The sequence below is a fragment of the Astatotilapia calliptera genome, chromosome 18 (assembly GCF_900246225.1).
Source record: "Astatotilapia calliptera chromosome 18, fAstCal1.2, whole genome shotgun sequence".
In the NCBI taxonomy this organism is placed as follows: Eukaryota; Metazoa; Chordata; class Actinopteri; order Cichliformes; family Cichlidae; genus Astatotilapia; species Astatotilapia calliptera.
Genome location: NC_039319.1, coordinates 10,863,520 through 10,891,217, shown reverse-complemented (window position 1 = coordinate 10,891,217; position 27,698 = coordinate 10,863,520). Strand labels below are relative to the sequence as shown.

Sequence of the window (27,698 nt, the reverse complement as noted above, 5' to 3'; positions counted from 1 at the left end):
ATAACAAAACATCAATCAATTCCAGAAGGGACAGATCTATAGTGATTATTTAAGAAAGCTATCTGAAGAAGCTCAGAAGCTGATTCCTCTCAATAGAAAGGGACTAAAACATTGCTTACCTAATCTTCTTGTCAAGTGTATTTAATTTAATGCCCATATTTGTCAGACAATAATTACTATCATTTGACACATCGGTGCTTTACATTCTTTGAATCCCTAGATTTTTGTTCAAAGACATTTTCCACTTAACTGAGCAGGTATTCTGAGGGGAAAACTGTGAATTTTCAAATAACTGGCATGAAACTCCTTGACAAAATGAGAATTTAGACTTTGAAATCTAATTGTTATTCAAGCCCTCCTAGGCTGCGTTTTTTCCCCAATCAGAGTATCACAGTGATGAGTTTAATAGTCTGATGGTGTTAACACACAGGTAATGTCAGGTTGACCTTCCCGTATTCAAACTGTCTTATTCAGTGAACTGTTTCTGGTTTTCACTCATCTGGAACTGTGTGCAGGATAAACTAAGAGCAAAGTTTTCTATTTTTTGAATAAATTCCATCCGATGCAGGCCTGAACAGATTTTGTGTTCTGTTATCCAGGGACCATTTTTTTGAATAAACTTTATGTACCTGTAACCAGCCACAGAAGCCTCTCCAGAGGTGACATCAGTGTCACCAGTTAGCATTTTGAAGGTTGTCGTCTTCCCAGCTCCATTTACTCCCAAGAGACCAAAGCACTAACAGGAAAAAACGCAAACAGGCTTATGAATGCACTTAAATAAACTCCCATTTATATAGAATGAAACTCATATTCCATCACATTCGATCAAGCTTGATTAGACTAACTAGAAGAGATAAATATAGAACTGCAAATTGCGAGGCGTGTTACCATGCCGCTGTAATGCTCTAATGCCAAATCAGTTTGTCAGTTTATTTGAAGAGATGCAGAAAGAGAAAACTGACAGCAAATAGAAAAGAGTAGTAGGTCTCAATATAAATGTCCTCAGTGACTTTACCTCTCCTGCAGGGACTCCCACACAAATCCGGTCCACAGCTGCCCTCTTCCTGCCCACATACGTCTGTGCAGAGAAGGCAGGGAGACATTTAAGTTGTGTAGTGCTGCTCGAACAATAAGAATTTATGTTTAAAAAAGGTGGTGGATTTTTTGGGAAAATAGTTAAATTCATGTTTAGCACTGCATTAAGTTTGCTATCCAGTATTTATAAAGAAAAGTTCTATGATTCTGGTATCGGGAAAGCACTCTCGCGTTACTTGAGACACAAACAAAAATAAAACAACTCCCACCTTCTTTCCTGCTCCGTCTCCATAGAGGGATTTACTTATGTTATTTATGGGCTGTTTTGCATTATAATCTGAATTTCACAACTTTTATTTCTTTTTCAGATACTTGCATGATGAGACCTGTAGCTGGTAGAAACATTGCTAATGAAATTAAAGGGAGCTGTAATTCCAATGTGTGGCGACCTTTTCTGTATTCAGTACTTATCCCACTGGAGTTTTTCTGAATGTTCCCACGAATACTAACCTTTAGTGCCTTCCCCTCTGTTTTTAATTTTTCATTTAACTGGATGCTGATGTGAATACAAATGAAAGGATGTCTGGAAATAAATTTAATTCTGAAGCTGAAAATGAAATTAACAAAACTGGCCTGGAAGAAACCTTGAAACTTCTATTTCATACAGTCTTATAATCCAAAATGCGCAATGAAATATCACAATAAATATGAAATTAGTCGTTTGATTAAAATGTATACCTTAGAGAGGTCCCTGATCTGCAGAATGTCAGCCTTGTTCCCTCCATCGTAAATCCTCTGCCTCTCTGCTGCAACATCATCATCCTCATCTTGTGCAGGACTCTGCTTGTAGTCTGACAACCTGGGAGATTTGGAAAAAAATCATCAGCACTGAAGCTTCTAGTGCAAAAGAGCTCCTCTGCTCTAAATTCTAACCCTATGGTTAAGTTACTGTTGTTTATTTAAATTTTAAGCTAGTGTGCTTTTAGCTGTGTTCTTACCAGTGGTCCAGGAAGAATCTGTACTGGATCAGAAGATTAAGAATAAAATAAACAAAGCCTTCCACTGCCATGAAAGAAATATTTTTTCCCACAAAGTCCCATCGGAAAGGGTCCAATGTGTAATCTTCACCTGGAAACAGACGAGGTCCAAACTCAAACTTTACTACAATTTTCAGTGAGTGAAAGGGTACTTTATGCATAGACAGTACAGATGGTACAACACTACGCTTAATCTAGCCTAGAAGATCTACATGTCATGGTCCTGGATCGGTGACCCAGCGTTTTGTTGTTGTTATTGTTATTATTATTATTATTATCTCATGTTTGGGGGTATTCTGATTATGTATTTGGGGTTGGATGTTTCAGTTCTTTGGTTACGGTTTATGCTCCCAGTCAGTTTCGTGTTCTTTGTTCCGTCAGTGTATACTTCCTGTTTTACTTTGTAGATCCATGTGTGACTTCACTGTGTTCAGCTTGTGTCTTCCTATCATTATGTGAATTAGGATCAGCTGTGCTTCCCTCCTATGGTCATGTCATCTGTGTAACTCTGTGTCTCTCTGCCTGGTTCATCACTCCGTGTTCTTATGGTTTCAGGTTAGTTCTTTGGTTTTCCCCAGTTTAGCTTTTGTTAACTCCCCATTCTGCTCTTCCTGTTTTTGCCACTTTGTCACTCGTGTAAATAGTTCACTCGCATCACATTCTATGCCTGCATCTTGGGTCCTCCTTCTCAACACCACACGTCTGCTACCCCAGCCATGACACTACAGTGTGGTATTAAGAGTACAAACTACTAGAAACTATGAGAACCCAAATTAGCAATTTTGTAAAAGTTTGCTTGAATATTTTCACAAATCACACAGTATGAAATTTTATCAGCTAAAATGATGGATAGGTACACAGTACATACCAAAGCGGGCATACACATCAGTAACAGCCTGGTTCATGGCCATGTCTATCAGCCCCCGTCCCAGGCAGAAGTGAGGGAACACCAGCAGGACTTTCTTCAGCCCCTCATTGAACACGAGCAAAGACTGGCCACACAAAAAAAGTTACCTCAAACATCTAAATATAAAAATATATCACATAATTGCAACATCTTTTCTAAAAAATTTTGAAATGCATCAGATGTTCTAAGAATGAACAGCTCATATACATGACCAGGAAATGCAAATATTCTACTTTGGTTTTGAGGGAAAGTTGAGGACCTAAAATATATTCATCCACTTATCCAGGTCATGGGGGCAGAACTGTCCAGGCCTCCCTCTCCTCAGTCATCTCCTCCAGCTTTTCAAGCCAAGAGACATCTCTCTAGCATGTCCTGTGTCTATTCTAGGTTCTCCTCCCAAAACACCTCATATAAGTGATAATCAGCTGACATTTCACCCTCTTTTCACCTGAGTTCACACAACATACAGCCAGAGATTGATGATTACAAAATCGATCATCTATCCTGGTTTCAAGTGCACTTCCGAACAGTGGAATCTACAGATGGGGTACAAAGAAGGCCCAATAAGGTCCACAAGCTAAGGTCTGGCTGCCACTCTTCCAGGCCGAGGTTCTGGTATCCATAGTCCAGGTGAGGTTCATTTGTTTCTTTTTTCTGTCTTTCTAGGGGTTGTCTGAATTGCTAGGTCTGCGCCTGGACCAATTTAACTTGGGAGACATAACCAGGGGCTCCCAAATCAAATTGGTATAAACATAGTTTCTCCTTGTTAAACTTTAAAAAGTTGCTGAAATTTTCTTCAAAGTAGACCCACCACCCAGTCATGCTTGACACTGGAGCAGATGTCTTTTCTTATGTTAATTGCACATTTGATATAAGAACAGCCTTCCTCAGCTGTTTCCTATTTTTCTCCCAAAGAACAAGACTCTAGAAATTAAGAAAGCGATACTTCTTTTCAGCTGAAATAAAACCTCTTTCTTTCCAGTGATCATTTTTATGTCTTGCTTCGCCTACACAGATAAGTCTAAAATATAGCAATTAATTTTTTAATGGGTTTTAAATGTATTCATGTATAAAGCAAACAGTTTTTTCACCATAGAAATGCACAAATTCTCTGAAATCCTTGGAAATATCAGGCAACAAAAATATAGCCCATTTGACCTTCAGCTTCTCTCATGACTCATATGTCATGAGAGAAGCTGTGTACAGATGTGCATTGGACAGAACCATCTGGAGGGAAGGACAATCTCCATTTTCTTTTTCTTTTTTTTTGAGCAGGCAGTCACCTGTCACGATGAGAGCACATCTGCACATATGTGCCCTTTCCCTCCAACTTCAGTTTCCTTCTGCTTCTCTTTTTCCTTTATTTTCCACTTGCCAGCATAGGTGTTGGCAGTTGTTGTGGTCGACTTACATGTTCACACCAAACTGTCAATCAGGAGTCTAAAAGCCCTGCAGTTATTAGTTATCCCCTGCCCTGCAGACCAGCAGCTTAACTTCCCTCATGCTTCCCCAGCTGTGCCAAACAATTGATCAGCTTTTGTGTAAGCACCTACTATATAGCTGTTTTATAAAAGAGAAATTCCACTTAACTGCTTCAGTGTAAGGTTTCTAGTGCTCTGCATGCCAGCTGACTGTCACATTGTCCTGACTTAGTATAGATCTGCACCTAATGTGATGAGTAACACCTGTGCTTTCCTGCTATGCTAAAAAGCCATATACTCTACAACAGCACTCCCCTGACTCTAATCCTAATTCTGATCATTCTGTCCCTGTTGGTAAACATCAGCTGCCATGTGTTCAAATCCTTTGGGGGCAGGAATGTATTCAAAAAATATGGTTAAAAACATATTTTACTCATTCAGCCATCAGGGAGCAAGAATAAAATGACCATAATATTCACTCAGTCATATTACAATACATATAATAATATTATATAGTAGATATTATGACACCATAATATTGCTGTATTATAATATTTTAGAATATAAACAGTCACTGTTACAAAATACTGTTTGGTGACAGTTTTATCACTGTATTGTTTTATGAAAAAGCTTTTGTGTGAGTTTAATAAGGAACATTTGTGTTCTCATGTCTTTCTGCACTCATGTGTTGGTCTGTTCTTGCTCTTCTATTTATCTCCTTTCCCACTGAAGAATTCTGATCCAATCTTACTTCCAATTTTCAAACTCAAATCACCTCAGTCTTTGATCCCCAATCAAACCATCACCTGCCGTTTCATCCAACTCATCCTCCAGTGTCTAGACTTTACAGGTCTTGTCCTATCTTCTTCATTCAGAATCCTGTTTTGCTACTTCATCAAACCACCATCTATTAACTTTTCATGAATTATTCAGTTTATTTCACAAAAATTATATTCTTTGCTTTCAAATGTTCTCTCACTATTGTAAAAACATTTGTAATGTTTTATAAATGTATGCGATTCAGCTGTGGCTGCTTCATTCCAAAAGTAATAGCACTGAAAATGTTGCCCTGTAGTTACTGGTGAAGCTGAACTGGAATGTGAGTATAACTGTGCAAATGCAAAACATAATGTAAGATGTAATGATTAATTCAAATAAGCATTAAGTGCAGTGAAATGTTAGAAGGCTACATGGTTTTTAATCAGTACATACCCGATTGTTTTCAAACAGCTCCAGGATGAAAGTGATGGCACTGCTGTTGATGCCTATGAACAGGTTGATGCAGGACAGAGACACATATGCTGTACTCGGGATGTTGAATATATAGGACAAGGGATACATCATGGGTGTCACTGACCACCTAAAGGCAAGAGATTAAAAGACAAAAACCAACATATTTTTAAAAATTCTCAATTTAAAATATTTTTTTCTTTGTTTGTACTTTTAATTTTAACTTTTCTATTAACTTTTTGTCAATTATTTAGTTATTCGGTTATTGTCTTGTTATACCATAGCAACAGAACAACAAAACCGAACCAAATTAAAGTAAAGTAAACAACAGCTTACCCATAGAGCAAAAGGAGTGCTATTAGTGCTGGCAGGTTGGATGGTGATGTGTAACACTTTTTGTCAAAAGCCATGAAAATGCCAACTACCATTGCAGAGCTGAGAGTGTAGTTCATCTAGATAAACATGAAGAGTGATTAAGAAGACAGAAATCCAATATTATGAAAAATAGCTCTGATATAGGATATATTAACATACAGTTATTACATTTCACTTAAGCCAGTCTAGCTTCACTTACCATGTCCCAAAAGAAGTTGGACACCCAGTAAACTACAGGGCTGACCCCACTGACGAACTGCAGGTGCTTGGCTTTGGTCACGCGCTCCTGTATGAGGTAGAGGACGAAGCTAGCAGGGATGAAGGACATGGCGAAAATAACACAGATTGCCACCACGGCGTCGACTGAAGTGGTCAGCCTGATGGAGGAAGCAGATGAAGTCAGTTCTATATATTCTGGGGTTTGTTATTAAGAGACTAAAAACAATGCTGAATCCATGCTAAGTCACAAATGGTTTGAGGCTTTAGGTTTTCTCTGAATTATTAATGAGATAATTAAAAATAAAAGCATTTTTTGGCCATAAATATATCTCTATAGTACTGTGCCAAAGTCTTGAGCCACACCACATTTCTCCTTTTTTCTGGAGAAGTGGAGGATGATTTTTGAATCTTTGGGATTCAACTTATTGGTGCAACAATATGTTTTCATGTCTGTCAAACTCTGTTTTCTTTGGCATTTTTACAGATTGAACTAAAGAAATGGGAACAAATGATGTGTTTTTGTGACAGGCTGCTGGTAACAAAGTGCTAAAAGATACAACTTAAAATTGGTTCTTTGCCAGTTTGTCTGTTATGTGTAAACACAACAATATTCTTTCATCCCTTGAATAAGGTGCATTTTTTATGATCGAATGTTTCATAAGTCAGTGTTAAGTGGTTAAAAAATATATTCCTCTGAAAATAGTCAGTTACAAAGTCTGAACTGAAAATGACTGAAAACGAAAATCTTTCAAAGGCCGTCAGAAAGCTTCAGAACGCATTGCTCAAGATCACTTTTAAAAGAACTTCTGGCTCATTGGAAACAAAAAATAAAGAAATGAAAGGTGGCTTGAAACCTTTCACCAGTACTTGAACTTATTAGATATGTTAAGCCTACAGAAAAGACAACCCATGTATATTAAGCTAAATCCAAATAATGTGATAATTCACAGCTTAACATTAGAAACACACATAGTAACTTGCGCCTTTAGCTTCTGATTGTTCAGTTTCTTTTCATAATAAGAGAAAAATTATAGAACAAAATAAAATTCTGGTCTGTACATATGCATTTTTGCAGTGTCCATCACAACACCTGAACGCTGGACTTCAAAGACTATACGGAAAAAGGTGGATTCAAAATCACTTGTGATTTTTGAAGTCCTATTCTGAAAATATGGACTTGAGCATGTTGGCTTTCACCATGCTGAAACAAGACGTGATGAGTAAGAAGTGAATTTGACGGAGCCTGCCCCTAATCACATCCTGATTTAACGTCCAATTTAAACTAATGTGACTAAATTAAATGGCATCATAATTTATAAAATGAAAATGAAATTTGATAAATAAGAAACTGAGACATTAAAGCCACCAGGAAAATGTTTATAGTCACTAGGAAGTAGTAAATCAAGTGAAAAGCGGGGTCATTAAATATGGTATGTATAATAATATGCTGTATGTGCTAGTCATATATAGGCAATCAGTCTTCTTTTTGCATTTCACTTTGTGGATCATTGGAAAAGATTATAGGTTTAAGGCACTTCCCCACAGATTTCTACCTATGTCCATCTTTTATACCCTCTATGGTTGATTTACAGACTACACAAACACATACATTTAAACACAGCTAAAAAAGAAAAAACTACAGTTATTACTCACACAGTGACTTCAGAAAGCTGCTCTTTAGTGAGGTTTAGTGGGTGGTTGATGGCAGTGATCCCGAACTCTACAGGGTTGGCATTTCTGGGTAGGAAGGCTCGCAGAATAGCATTATTAGCCACATTGATGAAGGCCACCATGGCATGCCAGCCTTTGTTATTATACCACACCTGGCAGAGAAGAACAGAACTAATTGAGCACATCTCGCAACTGTGTGATCAGCCTGTTACACAACATAGAGGATCTCCAAATGTAGTCTTCAGAATAAATTTACAAGTGGAAAACATTTAAGCTAACTTACAGGAATCAATCAATGACATGACAGACAATCAGAAAGTGAAAGGTTTGTAAAACACAAGCAAAGTATTAGACTGTCAAACTGCTTGCGTTTACAGTCATTTGTGCCACTTTGCTATTTGTGGAAAAACCCACTCTTCTATCGAGCTGCACACCTACCTTTATATTGAATTCACTTTCCATATATCGTAAGAAAGTGCCAATGTCCCTCAGGGCAAGTCTGCTATAGTAACCCTGCAGACAGCAGTTCATTATTATTAATTTTTATTGACTTATTTCAAACTTGCACACTCGATCTGTAAATCATAACACAAGAATAATCACCCCAGTGATGTTGAGCATCCGTCCCAGCTGATGAAAAACGTTCCGGATGTCTTTAGGGTCCACATCCAGGATGGGGAGTTGCCCTCCAACTGACAAACCTCCATATCTGAGGACAGAAGATATCCACTCACATCACAGTTCCTAACATCAGCATGTCTTTAACACATTGCTGTGTCGTTGTAACAAACGACAAAACAAAAATGGGGAAAGAAAATATTAAATAAAGAAATAAAATTGTTACCTTTGTTCATTCACCCAGTACTTGCTCTTCAAACTGTGAAAAGAAATGTAGTTTTCATTAAGGAGAATGATCATTAATATTTGCTATTTGCCTTTCTTTTTTTTTTAGCTCTTTGTTTTTCTTTTGCCTTAGACCTTTTCTCCTTTTAATTTCCTTTAGGACATATTTTCCAGCTCTGTGAGGGTTTTTAACACACTTGTATTTCTTCTTTAAATCCACCTGGTTTTACCTTTTGAGTACAGTTTACAACTACATTCAAACTCACCTAGTTCTAATAAGACTGGGGTAGGTTTTGACCAAGTAGTCAGAGATGTTCCTGTCAGTCAGATCCAGCATTGTGTCTTCCGTTGGCTCCAGTCGCTGGCGAGGGGGCAGACCTCCTGCACCATCTGGACAGATGGGCATCATGGTCAGTTTGTTACTTGTGCTGCACTGGCAGGAAGGTGATGGGTTTCTCTGGTTCCATGCAGGACTTTGTAAGATGTTGCTAACCGCTGGGGAGACATCAGGATACTCCCACTCTGGGGTCCTGTTACTGCAGGGAACTCTGGAGGGAGAGGAGTGAAGAAATTAAACTGCAAAGGTAAAATCACTCATGCGGTAAAGCTACTATCTATGCACTGTATATACTTAGTTGTAGTTTTAACCATCCACTGTATATAATTCAGCCACTGGATTATTCTTTTTTAATGAAGCTTTTTTTGCTTTTTGCAGTTCTCCAATAAATAATTTAAATGAAGTTAAAGCAAGAGTTCAATAAGGTTTTTTTGCTGCCCTAAATTCTTCATTATTTCATTTTTGTCAAAAGTCTAAATTTTAATTTTGCAGCTCTTGTCCACTTTACTTATGCTCTCCAAAACTTTCCTGCTTTTTGAATTCATTGTAATATCTCACTGTGCCTTTCATCCCTCCTCCTCCCTACACCCAGCTCATTCGGACTGTCCTTGGAGTCTCATCCGAAGTCTCCATCAGCCATCTGCTCACTCTATTTCAACGCCAGCAGCATCTAGAGATTGAGTGGTCTAGTCACTACCTCCCACCTTTATTCGGGACTCCCCTGTATAATGCTACTTGTTATTGTACTGAAAAAAAAAGTTCTGTTCTCACTGCTTTTGCTTTTTTTTTTCCTTCCAAACTTCTTGGAGCTGACTGTTATGACTTTTAGTCTTTTGGATTAATAACTCAAAATGGAAGTATGAAGCTTAAAATTAAAGTATTTGACAACAAATTTGAATATTATTTTTTTTAAATGAGTTTAATGTTATTCCAGATCCAGATTCTGCAGATTTGCTTCTATTAAAAAAAATACATATGGATACAGTTTAAAGATGTGTTTGTTTGACTATACTGTTTCCTGGCATTGTATGAGCCCTAAGAAAATAGACATCAGTGCTCTAAGATGTAGCAGAAGGAGTGTTGTTATCTCTAGTCATAATGCTCACCCTAGGGGTTCTCCTTCCATGCATCGCGTGCCCAGGCCTGGTGGCTTTAGCAAGCGCTCTATAAAGTGTTTCATTTTGGGGTCATATGGCCTCTCATTGCTAATACAGTGATGAAAAAATACAAAGAAGAAAATTAAATTGGAGAAAAAAGCAAATATCTATCATCCAACATGTTACTGAAAGATTTATCTAAAGCCTTCACACCTGAAGAAGGTGAACTGCTGTCCGTACATCCAGGGGCTCAGAGTGAGACTGGGATATTCTCCAAAAGGAGGGACAATCATGGTGAAGATCAGTGCTATCAAGACAAAACTGGCAGGAAGGACGATCTGGAATCAGACAGTCACAAGCATAATAACAACAGTTTAGAAAATGTTTTGCAAAATAAGCGGACACTTTTGCAGATACATCCAAACAAATTTGGCTCAAAAAATGTTCTCAGTAAACACACTGTATCTGTTAAAACCGTCAAATTCATTCAAATAGGTCTCTCAAGAAACTCACACCAGTCTATTTAGTTTATATGCTCCACACAATGCAACCACAAAGCCATTTCACTCATCACGTCATTCCCATGTTTATGAGATCCTGTACCTGTGCCAAAAAGTCTTTCTGGCTTCGTGTGGCATGGTGGAACCTCTTTACCAGCAGAGCATGGAACTGTTTCAGGATCAGAAATCCACCTTTCACCTGCCTGGAGCCCTTTCCTGCACTGCTGTCCGATGACTGGTTGGTGGGGTTCACTCCATTATGTTCTGTGTTCAACAAGAAAACAGTAAGCAGCACTAAAACCATATCTACAGAAAACAAAGCATTTTAGATGAACTGCATAATCTGCATGTGGGAACAGGCTGTGAATGAGTGTTACTACTAAAATCCACTGAGCAAGGCATCTAAAGTATTCTGAGGATTATGAATATATTTTCTGAATACCACAAATGCATGAATGCGAGTAAATATATGAATCTGATGCAGCACTATAAATAGAAAAGAGCATATAAGCAGCAAAAACAGACACTAAATTCTAACTAAGGCAGCCTGTACCTGGGCCATTCAAGCTGAGTGAGGCTTAACACAAAAGGATTTAAATGGTCACAGAAAACATGTTCTGTGCTCGAATAGTACTTTTTTGCATACTTGTCACACTTAGATGTTTCAAATCATGAAACTAATTTTAATATCAGACGAAGAATAAATAATAAATGATCAATTATTAATTTCTTGTTGAATCAAGAATACACTTGACAAAGTGAAGTTGGTTGAAAGATTTTAAAAAACAACACAACTGGGACTCCAGTGAACCACAGTGAGCACCATTATGTGCAAATTGAGTGAACTGTGGTGCACTTTCCCAGGAGTGGCCAGCCTACCAAAGAAATTGCAAGAACTTCGGGCCTCACTTGTTTCAGAGTTCATGATTTAACAATAAGAACGAGACTGGGCAAAAATGGCATCTACTGAAAAGCTGCAGCGTGAAAACCGCTGCTGACCAAAAAAGAACAAAAAGGCTGATCTAATACCAAAAAATATCTTGATGGTCTCCAAGCGTTTTGTCTGTGGACACACCAGACAAAAGCTGAACTTTTTTGAGGGTTTTCATGGCGGCTTTGCTACTTCAGGACCTGGATGACCTGACATAATTGATGAAACCACGAATTATGCTCTCTACAAGAAAATGTTCAAGTAGACTGTATGGCCATCAGTTTGTCCCCTGAGGTTGAAGCACATGTTAGTTGTGCAGCAGGACAACGATCCAAAAGAGCACCAGCAAATCCATCATTGAATGGTTCAGGTAATAAAAATAAAGGTATTCTATGTAAATTTGATTGAGATTCTTTGCATAATCTTAAAGTTGATGCTCAAAACCATCCCAATGAGATGAATTCAAACAGTTCTGCAACAACGTCCAGGCCAAAATGCCTCCAAAGTGATGTGAAAGACTCATTGCCAGTTATTGCAAACACTTGAATGCAGGGGTGACACAAATGGTTATTAGGTCAGGGGGCAATTATTTTTTCACATAGGGCTAGGTAGGTTTGTATAGTTTATATCCCTTAATACATAAAATCATCATTTAAAAACTGCATTTCATATTTAATTGGGTTGTCTTTATATTAAAATATTGTTGTTTAAAAAAAACTGTTAGCCATACTTTCATTAGTAATTTTAGCATGTTTCATCTCTTCCTCAACTAAGACTTGTAGTTGTTAAGCCGCAGTCTATGAATTAGCCATACTATTTATTAATAGTTTAGTTAGCCATACTTTTGAAACCGAAGGGATCGCTATGTGGTTCTAAATCTCTCTGAGCTATTATAAACAGTAAGATGGAGATGGATGTAAGCTAAATTAGCAGCATGTTCACTCGTCGCACAACTTCCTTGTTCGGACCCCCTGTGACTTCACTAACCAATCAGAAGCCAGGAATTCCTATCCTCAGGTAAATTCAACACATAAATATTATTGCTTTGAAAGTGCATACATAAAGAATCAAATATGTAAACATGTAAATATCAAATATAAATGGAAGTGGGTATATAATTATCTCTGAAAACCTCATCTAACCCATGTAGAATTTATTTCTACACTTTACAATTTTTCTACACCTGTCAAAGAGGTCATGTAATTAGTTAGACTTCTACTCCAACATATATGTGCACTTGGAAAAAAGAAAAACTGCTGTTCTCATGAAAATATCATAAACTGAAATCTTTCTGGGTCTATGAATTCAATTCATAGATAATATGTATGAAATTTTCAGTGTTGACTAAAGTACCCAGTCACTTTTACATTTTAATCGTGTATGCATTCCCTTTGGCTGTTATTTTTACTGCTTACCCATTACCTAACTTTTTGAGGTCACTTCTTTAATTAATGGTTATAGTACCCCTAGCTACTGGAAAGGTACTCTCTGGGGTACTTGCTTCCCTGGTTGGGATAAATGCCTTTCAGAGTGTTATAAATAACTGTCCTTATGTGAAAAGTCCCACATAAAAAGTTAGGAATAAAATATTTAATCGATGAAAGAAAAAAAAGATCTGATTGGCCCAGGTTCAGTGACAAAAAACAGCATTTATATTGCCAGAGTTCAGTCTAATGGCTCTTAACGCTCTGACCTTCATCTCCCTCTATGCCAACATTGCAGCCATTTTTTCTCCCTTGTAACATCCACTGTTCTAGAAGTAGGACACATAAGTGAAACAAAAAACACACACATATGCACACAAACTAGAGGGTTAAAAAAAGACAAATGAAGCACCACACCACACTTGAAATCTAAACAAGTACTTTGGCTGCTTTTATAGTCACAGTTGTATAATCTACTTCGAGGATACGCAACACTAACAGCCTAATAAAAACAGGTGTGAGACTGGGCAAAGGGTCAGAAATTCAATTCCAGCAAAAGGCCATGGAGAATATCAGTGGTGGTATTTACCAGGAGTGGTGGCATTATTCGCAGCTTCTCCGTCTGCAGTGACCTTTATGAATATCTGCAGAGAGAGAAAAAGAACTTCCTTAACTTTCAAAACTTTTCATTCATGTAGTATAAGTTCATCCTTTATGTTCTGAATATATTGTACCCTTTTTTCTTTTTTAATTTTTAACTGACAAATCCCTAGAACTGTGTGCAAGTAGAAAGCAACAGCAGAAAAGAGAAAAGAAGAAAAGATGCAGGATCCAAGTCTAATAAAGACATTAGCTGAAATCTTATAGCACTTGGTCTTTAAAAAAAAACTTTACAGATGTATTAATATAGTTAAAATGCTGCAGAGGCATGTCATGTTTAAAAGTACACAATTTTTCTAATCCATCCAATGAAAACAAATGTTGACCTTTTCAGAGCTTTTAAAAGTACTAATAAGGGCAAAAAACAAACTTCTCTTACAATGTCTGGCTCTTTATTTCATTTATCAGAATTTTCAAACGGGGTTTATCAAAATTCAAACTTTCCAAAATTTAATATAAATACATATTCTGAAGACTCTTAAGCTATCCACAGTATCAACAAACAACAGACATCCGTACCTCCTCTAGTGATGTATCAGAGATGCCAAAGCTGCTTAGACCCATATCAGCAAGTGTCTCCTCCAGCTCCCTAAACAGGCTAGCATAGGCCCGATGTTTAAACCCTTTACTGGGGAGCAAATAGGTCAACTCCTGTCCAATCATCTCAATCAGCCTGGCCTCGGGGACATGGTGGTGGATAAGACTTGTGATGCTGTCTATATCCCCTGGAAAGAGGACAGAAATTCACATATAAATGAGCTACTTAGGAGCAAAGTGTTCCCAAAATAGCAGAAACCAACACAAGGACAAAGGAACAAAAACTGCTTGAGATGCAAAAAAAACAAAAAAACAAAAAACAAAAAATTTTATTCAAGCACATAAACGCATAAGCAAATTTACACTTCACCAGCTTCACGGGGTTGCATCTTAAGTACGTGTCCTCAGGCAGAACAGTAATAGCAAGCTCATGGGTCAATATGACCATTAAATTGGGAATGTGAAAAAAAATTGTCTGTTTATGTTCTGTTTTACAACTTTGATAAGTGGGCCAGTGATGCAAATTTCAACAAGTCCATACTGAAACGTATAAACAACTCAGCAGGTTGCACACACACACGTGCTCCTCTGCTACACTTGTGAGGGCGCTCACTTACAAAAGAAAAAACGTATTATTATTATGACATTATATTATTATTATTATTATTATCGTTATTATTGTTATCATTATTATCATTACTACTACATTTTTATTAGGCAGGGTTCTATTGTAAAAGGCTGATGCTATGCACCAGGAGTTTCACTGTACGATACATTTATTATTTACACCTATTCAACTGCTTATTAACAGAAATGCCAGTAGTGCATTTAAGCATATATAATTAGCATACAGGCATGGTTGAGACGACCTTCTAGAATGCAAACCAAGCATCAAAAGGGGGAAGAAATGTGATTTAATTGACTTTGATTGTGGCATCATTGTTGGTGCTAGACAAGCTGCTCTGAGACAGAATCTTAGACACAGCTGCTCTACTGGGATTTTCCCGCACAACCATCTCTAGGATTTGCAGAGGATGATCAGAAAAAGAGAAAATATCCAGTGAACAACAGTTCTCTGTGTGAAAATGCCTTTTTTGTTTTCAGACATCAGCCGGGAAATGGTCAGACTGCTTTAAGCTGAAGGAAGACAACAGTCAATCAAATAAACACTTGTTACAACCAAGGTAGAAGACAATCTCTGCAGGATGCAGAACAGCTTGAACCTGCTGAGCTACAGCTACAGAAGATATTTTCTTGACACACTTCGGAACCCTTTTAGTACTAAGTTACATAATTAGTTACTGCCTATTTAACCATATCATGAAGAGAGCAAAGTAAAATTCCTTGTCTGTGCGCACAAACTTGTGCAACTAAAAATTATTGTGGCACCATAGCCTACTCGAGCATTGTTGCTGACCATGTCACAAAGCTCAGATCATCTCCAACTGCACTCACATGACCGCCGCAGCCATCAGAGCTCAAACCAGTAGAGCACCTTTGGGATTTGGTGGAATGAGACATTCACATTATAGATGTGCAACCAGTAAATCTACTGCAACTGTGTGGTGCTATTACCTCAATATGGACCAACCCAGTCCATCCCAGTACTAGCCAGGTATGCCTAATAAAGTGAGTGAGTGTATGTAAGTCATCTGAATACTGATGACTCCATCGCTGCCAGGATTATAATTATAATCACAGACAGTTCAAACATTTATTATCTCAATTGCCTTTGGCTTTGTTTCTTATATATAACAACACCACAAGCCTAGAGTCAAAAAATTATTCTTCATTCTCTCAGTAAACATAAAGCAATAATTTTGAATAAAATACCTCTGACATACATAAAGGCTGGTTTATTCAAATAATTAATGCATACCAATCAAGTAAACTTCATTTTACCAGATTCTATTAACTCTAACATTTGACATTGTTCTCATGTAACAAAATATATGGAAATTTACATATAATTACATTTTTGAAGGCAGTATTTTGGGCTTTTTTTTTTTGATAGTAATAGTAATAATACCCTTGTCCACATTCATTAAGCATCACTTATATGACTCCACTCATAGATACAGATATTGAGTTAATAACACACATATGATAATATCAGCACCAGTTACTTTATGGCTAACAGTTCAACATTGTGTTGATAGTTGGACCGTGTGGATCTGGTCTTTATCAGTTTAGCTGATTGCCTTTAAACTCTATTTACCAGTTGCCCAGTTGCTGCTAATGATAACATAAGTCAGAGCTAGCATGATAGATGAAAAGTGTAAAAGAGTCGCATATATTCTAGTGTTAAATGGGCCAAGTGGGTAAAAGAGGGTAAAACCATAGCTGAACCAAGCAGAGTCCTGAGAGTCTTGAGAAACTGGGGCTTTGCTTTAAGCCCAATGCACCAATTTTAAAATGTGCTACCTCTAATGTTGCTCTTAGCCAATAGTATTGTTACAGTGACTTCTCTGATATCCAGTGTGGTAGCCGCACCCTTATCCTCGTCCTTACCCTAAAACAAAACTTAATTTGAACTTGAAAACCGAGTTCTACTTTCCAAAACACACCTTGAAGAAGAAAGAGCGAGCCAAAATCCTTTCGTTTTCCAAAACTGTCTTCCAAAATCTACATTTTGTGTAAACTTTGTCTTCAGTGGAACAGAAAAACAAGAGAACATAGACAGACGCAAAAACAAACCAACTCCTGAGGCATTGCTCATGAGGAGGAAGATTAAAGGGATATACGATATCCACTTACCATCCAAAACTCTGTCTAGGTGCTGAAACTGATTCTGAGACTCATCTTTATATCTGGTGCAGATGGAACAGGAACACGAACAGTCTGAGGCACAGTCGCAGTTATTCTGACAAAAATAGAAAATAACACCTTGAACAATGCAAAAGAAGAAAAAGAGGATTTTCTGACTAAAAAGTGAGCAGACAAAAATCACGTATTCTCTTGCATATGTCTGTGGTAGAAACAGATTTGTTTTCTGTGCAGAAACCTGCTGAGATGAGAAGCATTACAGATGGTTGATTAAGCACAAAAGTTCATCCTCACCTCCTTCTTCCTGAGGTCCTTTATCCTCCGTACAAGCGTCAAATAGAAACCAACTCCAAAACAGTTTTTGAGGAATAGGGGGGACCCGCAGCAGTGCAGCTGCCCTTTGGAGATGATGGCGATGCGGTCGCTCAACAGGTCGGCCTCATCCATGTGATGAGTGGACAGGATCACAGTGCGGCCTGCACAAGGAGCGAGCTTTTATCAAAATCTTGGCTTGTTGTACATGAACAAAGTAGTGTGTGATACCAAAGCTTTTCAGTGCTTTTACAGCGGATGCAGAATTTATTGGTTTTATGACTAAAATTCTGTCTTTTGTTGTAGCCACCCAGTTGAATTTTCCCCTTTTGATCAGTTCTCTACAAAATCCAAGTGCCTCAGGGGAGCTGTACAGCTTCAAAAGACTTTCTTTCATTCTTCAGTAAATTCTGGAACAGTGAAAAGTCAACTTGAGGATAAAAAACACCTTTTAAGAGTTACAAAATGAAGTTACTGAGAGAGTTAAAGTGTGGACCAGACCATTAAATGTGACTTTACAGACAGCTTTTACCAGTTCTGTATTTCAGTAAGAGGTCCCAAATGGATCGTCTGGAGTAGGGGTCCACTCCTGAGGTGGGCTCGTCTAAGATGACGACCTTTGACCCTCCGACAAACGCCATAGCCACCGACAATTTCCTCTGCATGCCGCCTTTAATGTGAATAGAACAGATGTTTAAAAGAGATTTTTTTCTCCTGCTTTCTCTCACACACAAAGAGAAACAAGCAATGACCTGAGAGGTTCTGAGCCTCATCATCTTTCTTGTGAGGCAGCCCAAGGTCCACAAGCATGTCCTCGACCTCCCTTTCTGCCTCCGCCTGGGTCCGACCTTTCAGCAGTGAATAGAACAAGATGTGCTCTTCTACTGTAAGACTGGTACAAAACACAGCAGCAGTAAGTGAGACGTTTCTGTAAGAAGGCTGATTGTGAATGATTGAATAACTTAAAAGTTACTAATATTGTTGTTGGTTGTTTAGTTGATTAAATTACCTAAAATAGAACTTACTTGTTAAAGAGGATGTTGTGTTGAGGACACATCCCCATTGACGTGCGTATAATGTCTATGTCAGTTCTAATGTCTCTCCCGTTAATATAGGCTGTGCCAGATGTGGGAGGATAGAGCCCGGTCAGGATGGACCTGCAAAAACCAGAAACAGAGCATCATAAACAGGTGTTACCAACCTTTAAGTAGCTATCAAAATTCAGTTTGAATCTAAACCAAACAGAAAGTTCTGAGTAGATCATTTTTAAAGACTTTTTAAAGACGATTGTCAAGTTTTAATGAAATACCCTTGCAGGGAGCTTCCAAAATGCATAGAGGCTTCTGTGAAAGCCATTCAAATCTGAAATGTTGCTGAATCATTGCCGCTCAGACACACTACATGAATTCCCTTTACATCTTTTCAGTGTGTGTTTTTTAAAAAATCAGTGTACTTTCTATAAGAAACACTCATACAACAACATTTCAGTTTACATTGTCGTGGTTTTTCCAGCCCCATTGTGCCCCAGGAAGGATGTGATCTGCCCATCATAGAAATTAATGTTGAGGCAGTTGACAGCTGGACGAGAGCATCCATCAAAGACTTTCACCAGATCCTGAATTTGCACCCCCATGACAAGGCCTACTGGGTCAGGCTCAAAGAACGACTGGTCTGCATGCAAAAAGAGATTTAAAATATTATCAAAACATGACAGAAATAACACAGTATCTCTCAACGTTTATTTTAATTTGATGGAATTCTTTCTGAAAGAAAGTTTCTGAGAGCACTTAGAGGAAAGAGAGTTTTTAGTCTGATTTCTCAGTGTTTTACCTACCTAATACTATTTTCCCTTCCTTTCACTAACCTGACTGAGGCCTTGTCCCAGCAGTTTCCCTAATAACAATATAATTACAGCTTCTAATCAGCACAAATTTGTCATTTTCCGTTTTCCCCTGTGTTTTTCCAGTCTGCTGCAGGATTTGCATGTTTCCACCAGGTGCCCCCAGAGAGTTCCTCACATGCAGTGTGGCATCTCTCTCCAACTGTGTCATTATCTAGTATGCCTTCTCCTTGTTTAGTCTGTGAAGTGTAGTCAAAGTTACTGTTTCAGCATTCTGAGCTTTTCTTCTGTATTTGTGTCATCACCTTCATTTCCCGAGTCCTGGCCGTCCTCCTGGTTTGGCGCTTCTTCTTGCTGTTTCAGCAGTTCCCTCTGTCTCTCCCGCTGCTCCCTCTTACTTTGGTGTTTGCAGATTTTCCTGCTGGCTGAGCCGTTACAGGTGTTTGTCTCTGGTCTGCTCTCGATATCCTTCTCTTGGTTTTCTGGTTCAGGTTTCTCAGGAACTATAAGGAATAGACAGTACATCAGCTTACTAGCATGCTTTTTGATCAAAGTTTTACCAGGCCTATAATTAAAAATCATCACCATGAAAGCGCTGAAGTTACATATTGATTTTTACTCTCCAGTTAAAAAGAAAGAAGAAAGAAAGCACCTAATCTTTTCTTTGTTCAAATAATACACTGCTTTGTTGACCCATCATATGGTTATAAGGACAGTTACTCAAAGTGCAGACACCCTATTATCTGTCTTTTACTAAGCTTTAGATTTTACTTCCAGCTCTGACACTGATGGGATGGGCTGGATGAGCCTTAACTTCACCTTATATTGACATTCAATGGAACAACAACACTATTCCTCTGGTAATAATTTGCCCTTCTAGCCGCAATTTTAAACATAAAGAATAAAGGTAGAAATTCATTTCTTTGACTCCTGTTTTAGTCATAGTGCTGCTCTGTTGTTGACTAACCTCTGTCTGCCGTTTCTGTGTGTGAGGGTTTAGGTCTTTGCCAGTAGGAGGGCTGGAACGGGAAGTAGAATGGCCGACCAATGCCATACTGTCCTAATGGGCAGACACAAATAGTTTGATTTTATTAGTAATAAGCTCATACTATCAATTAATTGCTAAAATACTGTAGAATATAAAGTAAGCCCAACCTGGGAAAACATTATCCAGATACCAGGCCAGGATACCATAGAGGACAGCATCAAAAATCATCATGAGGATGGAGGTGAGAAAGGAGTAAGTGTCTTTCTCCAAGGGGCTGGTCTTAATGTTGTTCCACTGCAGGCCCAAACCCTGCTCCTCATACCGTGACAGGTACTCTGTCCCGAAGCCAAAGGCCACAGGTGACAACAAGCTCTGAAAAACATGAGGGGTAAAAAAAACAGGATTATCACTCGTTTCATTTGTTGCTAAATATCTGTGTGTAGGCATGAAAGTCAGCTGGGTTAAATTTGCTAATGTTTACCATGAGATTTACTTAAATACAGCGCTTAACTAATTTATTAGACTCGTCATAAAACATGACAGCACAAATATTTTTGAAATCTGTTAAAAACTTGTTTAAAACTTAAAATTTTATTGTTATTTATGATGCAAAACGACTGAATTCATAGAAATTAATCAAGCATTCAACCGCTAAAACAATTCTTTCTGTTCAGAAATGGAAGTAAATAAGAGTAATTTGACATATTTATAAAAAATACACCATATACTGTTGGATTACCCAGTATATGCAGGGGGAACTATAGTATAAACTATACATTAGTAGTTTAATGAATGTGTTAAGCACTGTAAATCATATTTACTATGCTTGAAAAGCATAACTTCAGGTCTGATTTTGTACTTTAAACAAAAAAATAAACATACTGCAGCCAGTTTCATGCTCTTGGTGATGCGGTCTTGCCAGGCAAAGCACAGGATGTGAGGTAGGTAGAGGGTGAAATAAATGATGCCACTGCAGGCTGCTGCCAGGTTGGCCTTGTTGAAGAACACGCTCATCAGAAAACACTGCATGATGGTGGCCAGAGTGAAAGTCATCAGAAAGAAGAAGACAAGGATCGGGTCGCTGTAATGCAACACTTTGCCACCCTGAGATTAAAAAGGAGATATATATAGAGCATGACTATCTCTGCAGCGAGTTTTACTTTCACATTTAAACATGCACATTTAGGGTTTAAAAAAAGGTAGAGAGAGGAAAAACACATAAAATATATGTGTGTGTGTGTGTGTGTGTGTGTGTGTGTGTGTGTGTGTGTGTGTGTGTGTGTGTGTGTGTGTGTGTGTGTGTGTGTGTGTGTGTTAATATGATCCACAAGAGGGCAGCATTAAACCCTGTGAAACATGAACCCTCCGAAACAACCTTTTGGTATGGCAACCTTTACTATTCAAAAGAGACATATTTAGCAATTTTTCCATCTGTGTGGAGCCACAAAGTATTTTTGGGCCCTATAATTAAGGTCACAGTAATTAAACCTCTCAAGCATAAATTAGTTTATATGAGGATTTGGTATTTAACTGGTTTTTGCATTTTTATTACATTAATAACATGTTAACTGAGTTCAGAGTTCAGAACTAAATAACAAATCTACTATCAAATAAGTTTACTTCAAAACAAAGTAATGTGCCATGCAGGCCACTTTGTGCTGAGGAATCAAATTAAAACTGCTTTGATAGCAAATATAACATATAGGCCCAAGGGTCAAGCTGCAGGTTTGAATAAACATGCTCTTAAGAGCTGACAAAACACCCTCAGTCTTACTTTCAGCTTTTTTTCACCTTTTCTCACCAGCTCTTTGTGTTTTCTTACCATGACAATAGAGGTCAGCAGTACTGTGCTCGCAGTCATCATGAGGAAACTGTCGATGAACCACGTGTACCAAATGACTCCATTGCTGACCCCCATGGCTTTGAGGGTCTCTTTAAGACGGAGCTCCTTTTCCAGCACGATGCTCTTCACTGTCATGGACACAGAGTAGATCCAGGCCAGCACCATGAATATTGGGAAGCAGCGGTTCAGTGTGATCATGAAGCTAGAGTGGAAGTAGGAGAGAGGAAGGAATTAGGATTACACTGATTCTGTGATCTCTCAGCACAGAATGCATTAATCTCAATTTTAGTCAGACAAAAGAGCAGCACGTATTTCCAAAAAAAGGCTGTATTCTAGAGAGGAAATTCAGTGTAGTGTAGTACGCCTACTAGAAATTTTCACACATTTGGTTCCTCCATTGATAATAACTAGAATAGCACTAATACAGACTGCAATAAACAGCAATACCCAACTCTACGTTCAAACAAGAGCCACCAAGATGAATGGCATGAAAGCAACAGCAGATTTTTTTAATTTACCTTTTTACTGTCCTTGGCTTAGCTTTCAACAAACCAGCACTCAAGTTGGCTGATTAGTCTGAAAATGTTTAATTCATAATGTGAGTTTTCATTCTCATTCTACTGTATGTCTGAGTCGGCTTGACTGGGCTTTGAAACCTACTGAAATTCAGTTACAAAACCTGTCCACACAGAAAGAAGTTAAGCAGTTAATCACCGAGTTGGACAGTTATTCAACGCATCTATTAATAAATTAAAGCTTCATCTTAACTATACACCAATTTAGGTTAAATTGAATCAGTTGCATGGACAGTATATGCAGGAGCATCATTTTTATTCTGCAATTAATTGTATATTATTCTATTAATAATAGGTTTTGCAGCCCTCTAAAGCACTGTTACACTTTCTGATGTGCAGCAAGTGTTTTATCTATTTCTTTTTAAAGCTTTCTTAATGAAAAGACATATTGTGAAAAATGCTGCAGGACTGCAGTGACTGGTAAACTCACAGGTCATCTACGTAGCATGGATATGGCATCTGCTGGACGTAGACCCCGAGTGGCCAGTCGTTGCCTGTGTGAATTTTAATGATGCCGTGTTCAATCATATCCTGCAGGTAAGCAAAACCTCCCCAGATGTATCTCTGGTCCTCCATGGGGTCTGCTCTAGGACCAGGATCCCAGTACCTGAGAGAGAGGACACAGAAGAATGAAAGATGTCCAGATCTACGCTATTATGGTGTTTGTCATCACATCAGAATAATATATAAGTTGTTGTAGTTGTATTAAATAATCCCGGCCACAATCTCCACTGATTTTCTTTCCACCATAAATTATCCTAAAGCCAAAGTCTTTAACGCTGTGCACACTGATTTTACTTAAGCGGATAAGTCTGACTCAAAGCTCTTTTACAATCTGATTATTCAATTGTATAGCGGCAGGAGTCCCACTGCTTCCATTACAGCCTGCTGGTGTGCTGCAAACAGCTAAATCTGCTTGTTCACCCCGGGGGATATTGACATACTGTGTGCTTATGAAAAAGAGATCAAAGAGAAAGGGGAAATGCATGTAAGAGCTACACATGGTTGGATGAAAGGGCAGGTATGGAACAGCCAAAAACCTTTGGAAGACAGCGAGAGAAGCTTTTCCTCTGGGGAATGTCACAAATCCATATAAATTGCCTCATTAAAGTGGCAGTAACAAGATTTTAAAAAAATCTAGGACCAAGCTGACAGGGATATTTAGTGCTTTAAATGATATTGGTTTTGATTTTAAAATGATATTGATGGATCTAATCAATTTTATTTCTACTTTTAATTAAGTACAATTAAAGCCCATGAATGGCTTTTGTTATTTGCCAAAGATGTTTATTATAATTGCGAGCTCTTTGTTTGGTCCCAAGATAAATTAATTTAAACAGTAAAGAGGAAGTTTTTCAGATATTTTTGGCATCGAAAAAATAAATAATTACTCCAATGAAACAAAAGCATCAAAAACATGGGTTAGACTGCAAGAACGCTTTACTTTTTCACATGTTGTGCTCAAAACTGTATTTTCTTTAAACTACTGCACAGCAGGAAAAACTGTCACACAAATCTAAATATTCAGACACTTTATTCAGCTTGTTGCTAAAGCACCTTCGGCTTTGAAGCAGGGTTTCCTTGCTATGACACAGTGATTCCTTGGCTCACGACTTTCTTGTCATTCTTTGAAAATCCTCTTAGTTTTTGAGGGACATTTTCAGGTCTCTCCAACAACCTACTCAGGGACATTCACAGAGCTGTCCCCAAACCACTCCGGTATTGGATTTATGTGTCTTTAGTGTAATTATTCTATTTGGAGGTGAACCTTCAACCCACCTTGAGGTCTTGAGCCCAGTGGAGTTTGTTTTCATTTAAAGCACAGAGATGGAAGATGTCTCTGTGCTTTGCTCCATTAGCTCAATTCCCTCAACCCTAACCATTCTCCCTGTGTTGGCTCTAAAAAGAAAATCCCACCCCTGCATCATGCTCACCATAGTGCACTGTTTGGGGTGCTTTCTCCAGACACGGTGCTTAGAATTGATGTCAGACAGTCTAATCTTGGTTTAATCAGACCAAATCACCTAATTTCTACTTTCTGACAGTCCTTTAGAAGAACTTTTGTAAACTACACGCAGGTTTTCACTTTGTAAGAGTTGCTCACCCAGTTGCTTAGTTTGATCATATAGTCACCCTCTTGAATCCAAACCTTTTCAGTTTAAGAATTATAGAGGTCACTCAATGTGCTCTTGGGAATATTAAATGCAGCAAAGCCTGGGCTACATTTCAAGGTCTGTCGACTGAATGTTTCTTTTTCTTCCATCCTTGTAATCAGTTTAAAGAATTTTCATAATTGTGGAGGGGGACTGAGTGCAAATTGATCACAAAAGAACATCTAATTTGAACACTTTTAGCTTGTCAGTGCAATATAAAAAAATGTGAAAAGCTTCAGGGATTTGGATACTTTCTGAGTGCAGTGGTTAAGGTACAACAAAAGCTGTCATTTAGCTTTATTTTAGGGGGTTACAAATGTTGAGTAGTCATTCATTACTGACCTGTCTTTGATCTTGTTGGTACGCTCCACCGCATCAATATCCATGCGGATCTTGTACTTGACATGCGGCGGAACACTTGTGGTCCAGGGATACAGGTCCATGAAGACCACGCCAGCCCAGAACTTGTTCTCCTCCAGCAGGTGCAAAGCCTCATGGATCATCTGGGACTCGTCTGTGTAGGCCACAAACTTATCCAGACTAACGCACTGCAGACAGAGAAACATGGAGGAGGATGTGGATTTGTGTTCATAAGAAGCAGTGAAACAGGGCGATGATTTAGCATTTAGCAAGTATAAATATTTATGTTTTCATGTATGTGTAGTTACTGATGCCTTTTAAGCAGTGGTGTTGTTCAATGTGCTGACAGAAGAAAAAATATATAACCCTTTCTTCTATAACATCTAAATCGATGTAACAGTATGCAAGTGCATGTACGATTCTAATTAGATTATGCATTAGATTAGATGCTGAACACTATAACTACCATGAAATACTGGAAGCAAATCGTGTTTCCTTATTTTCTAAGCATCTATTTTCTGAGCTGAATCCTAAATCATTGTTGTTGTTTTTATGGGTTTTTCAGTGGAGTAATCTGGCCACATGGGAAAATGTGAGCCAATATATTCATGGTGCAGTGGCAAACATAGGCATGTTCATATATGCAAGCAGGAAAGCAAAATCCATTTAATGTACACACACTAATCGCAACTCTCATTTTCTCACACACACTTGCTATATTTATTTACCACGTGTGTAATTACCATGTGAAACTCCCACTATGTACACCATAGATACAGCTCTCTAACCCCACTCTCACACTCCCATGTAGACCGTGTCTAATGTCCTCATTCACATTACTGTACAATACCCCCAGAGCACTCAAAGACAGACAAGAGATCACTTCCCATTCATCTTTATGTGAACACACAGTCACTACACAATGATGTTCTCTCAGAGATGGGCTGAGAAGAAGGAGCCTCACTGATACACATGTTCCAATAGGATGCCAGTGTGAGAAACATACCCCTGACAGAGTAAGAGGACCTCATGCTAACTACAGCAGTTATCCTATGGCCCAGTGATTACTGACAGCTATATCTAATTTGCTAAATCCCCCTGGATTGTTTGTGGAGCTCTGAAGGGTCTTGGCACTAAACTAGGAGACAAAGGGTAGATTGAGGTGCCTGCAATGATAGGGCTCTTTCCAAAATCCAAACCCTACCCCCTTTTAATCAGACACAAGAAGAGAGCGAAGGCGTGAAGGATGGATAGAGTGATTTGCCCTCTTTTATGTAGCAAGCACAGGAGTTTGTTTGAATGAAGTGCTGTACACTAAAAAAGCACTGGGTTTTGAGGGGGGTGACTCATTCCCATCTACTCTCTACTTTATCACTGAATGTACAATGGAAACAAGGGAAGGGGGTGACAGCAAACATGTTCTTGCCACCTTTCAGGCTGCTGTATGGAAGAGCTGTGCTAAGTGGTTGTGCCCTGTGTCAAAAAGCCTGGCACAGTCTCCAGGAAGAAGACCTGGGAGACAGACGCTCTTGTCTGTAGAATTTAGACAAAGCCTACCAAAAAGGCCAAATGCCTTGTCATAGGAATGTGCAAAATTGAGGAAAAAAGTAGGGAGACACAGAAATAGAGACAGGTTACTAACCTCTCCATACTGGTTGAACATGTGTATGAGCTGGTCGGTGATGTTAAAAATGTTCCTCCAGTCAAAGTTTGGCATGCCCGCCTCTCTCTCTCGCTCTGGTCCATTATAGAGGAAGTTGAGAATGTCTTTTGTGGTAAATTCAGTTCCCACCAGACTGTTGTCCATGAAATGCATCACCGTTGGGTTCCTCAGTGTATCCTTCAGTGAGAGAGATTAGAGTTACTGTGCATAATAGAAATACAGTACAATACATGCTCATGTAGAAGAAAATGTTTGATTCAGGTGGCTACATAGTAGAGTAAGGAGTAAAATTTAACATTTTCAAGGTTGTGCTGACCAACCTTATGTTAGAGGCCATAAATATGAATCTCTAAATATCAGGAGTAATTAACTGGGAACAAATTATCTATGCTAGGTAGACATGGACATAATGTGGGTGGACATAATATTCAACTAGCTAGTGCTTTTAAATGTATCTGGGGGGGCGGTTAAATAATACTAGTTATAGAAAGACTTTAAATTTGCTTTACTAGGTTTGAGGTTGCTGACTGACAGCACACACATAACCACAAACCACTCAGTCACAGAACTGAATCAGATGGTTGAGTGGATTATTCAGTACCTGACAGGTGGAAACTAACACAGGCAGCTGTAGCTGGTAGTCATCTATGAAATATCACCTGTTAATTCAAGTCACCGAACTCATCCATGTTTGGGGTCCCTTCAGGAGCATTTTTAATGCAAATGTCTGTCTTGCAGTGGGGTTAGGTTAATTGGTGATTCTAAATTGCCCATAGGTGTGAATGTAAGTGTGAATGGTTGTCTGTCTCTCTATGTTAGCCCTGCGACAGACTGATGACCTGTCCAGGGTGTACCCTGCCTCTCGCCCTATGGTAGCTGGTATAGGCTCAAGCCCCCATCATGCAGCTGTGGAAGATTTTTTGGCCGCACATCTATGTTGTGAATCTGCTGTTCAACTAAATCCCAAAGGTGCT

At 38.5% G+C, this 27,698-nt stretch overlaps 1 protein-coding gene across 2 annotated transcripts in view; it reads right to left on the bottom strand.

Moving 5' to 3' along the window:
* The window catches only part of LOC113010690 (retinal-specific ATP-binding cassette transporter-like), a 44,209-nt gene that overhangs the window by 3,131 nt on the left and 13,380 nt on the right, over positions 1 to 27,698 (bottom strand). Inside the window, exons 12-44 of one of the 2 annotated variants that reach the window (XM_026149878.1) lie at positions 26,704 to 26,901; positions 25,044 to 25,249; positions 22,979 to 23,155; positions 21,953 to 22,175; positions 21,013 to 21,234; positions 20,298 to 20,502; positions 20,110 to 20,202; positions 19,448 to 19,645; positions 18,796 to 18,973; positions 18,328 to 18,459; positions 18,055 to 18,194; positions 17,835 to 17,972; positions 17,285 to 17,466; positions 16,982 to 17,087; positions 14,207 to 14,412; positions 13,617 to 13,671; positions 13,297 to 13,356; positions 10,776 to 10,936; positions 10,386 to 10,510; positions 10,182 to 10,280; positions 9,005 to 9,286; positions 8,740 to 8,772; positions 8,499 to 8,604; positions 8,334 to 8,408; positions 7,878 to 8,047; positions 6,205 to 6,382; positions 5,967 to 6,082; positions 5,613 to 5,760; positions 2,941 to 3,064; positions 2,034 to 2,163; positions 1,774 to 1,894; positions 1,016 to 1,078; positions 630 to 736 (exon numbers count right to left, since the gene is read on the bottom strand). In XM_026149878.1, coding sequence (XP_026005663.1) covers positions 630 to 736; positions 1,016 to 1,078; positions 1,774 to 1,894; positions 2,034 to 2,163; positions 2,941 to 3,064; positions 5,613 to 5,760; positions 5,967 to 6,082; positions 6,205 to 6,382; positions 7,878 to 8,047; positions 8,334 to 8,408; positions 8,499 to 8,604; positions 8,740 to 8,772; positions 9,005 to 9,286; positions 10,182 to 10,280; positions 10,386 to 10,510; positions 10,776 to 10,936; positions 13,297 to 13,356; positions 13,617 to 13,671; positions 14,207 to 14,412; positions 16,982 to 17,087; positions 17,285 to 17,466; positions 17,835 to 17,972; positions 18,055 to 18,194; positions 18,328 to 18,459; positions 18,796 to 18,973; positions 19,448 to 19,645; positions 20,110 to 20,202; positions 20,298 to 20,502; positions 21,013 to 21,234; positions 21,953 to 22,175; positions 22,979 to 23,155; positions 25,044 to 25,249; positions 26,704 to 26,901 — 4,757 coding nt within the window. The remainder of the gene's footprint in view (positions 1 to 629; positions 737 to 1,015; positions 1,079 to 1,773; positions 1,895 to 2,033; positions 2,164 to 2,940; positions 3,065 to 5,612; positions 5,761 to 5,966; positions 6,083 to 6,204; positions 6,383 to 7,877; positions 8,048 to 8,333; positions 8,409 to 8,498; positions 8,605 to 8,739; positions 8,773 to 9,004; positions 9,287 to 10,181; positions 10,281 to 10,385; positions 10,511 to 10,775; positions 10,937 to 13,296; positions 13,357 to 13,616; positions 13,672 to 14,206; positions 14,413 to 16,981; positions 17,088 to 17,284; positions 17,467 to 17,834; positions 17,973 to 18,054; positions 18,195 to 18,327; positions 18,460 to 18,795; positions 18,974 to 19,447; positions 19,646 to 20,109; positions 20,203 to 20,297; positions 20,503 to 21,012; positions 21,235 to 21,952; positions 22,176 to 22,978; positions 23,156 to 25,043; positions 25,250 to 26,703; positions 26,902 to 27,698) is intronic. The other variant, XM_026149879.1, reaches the window with a different exon arrangement.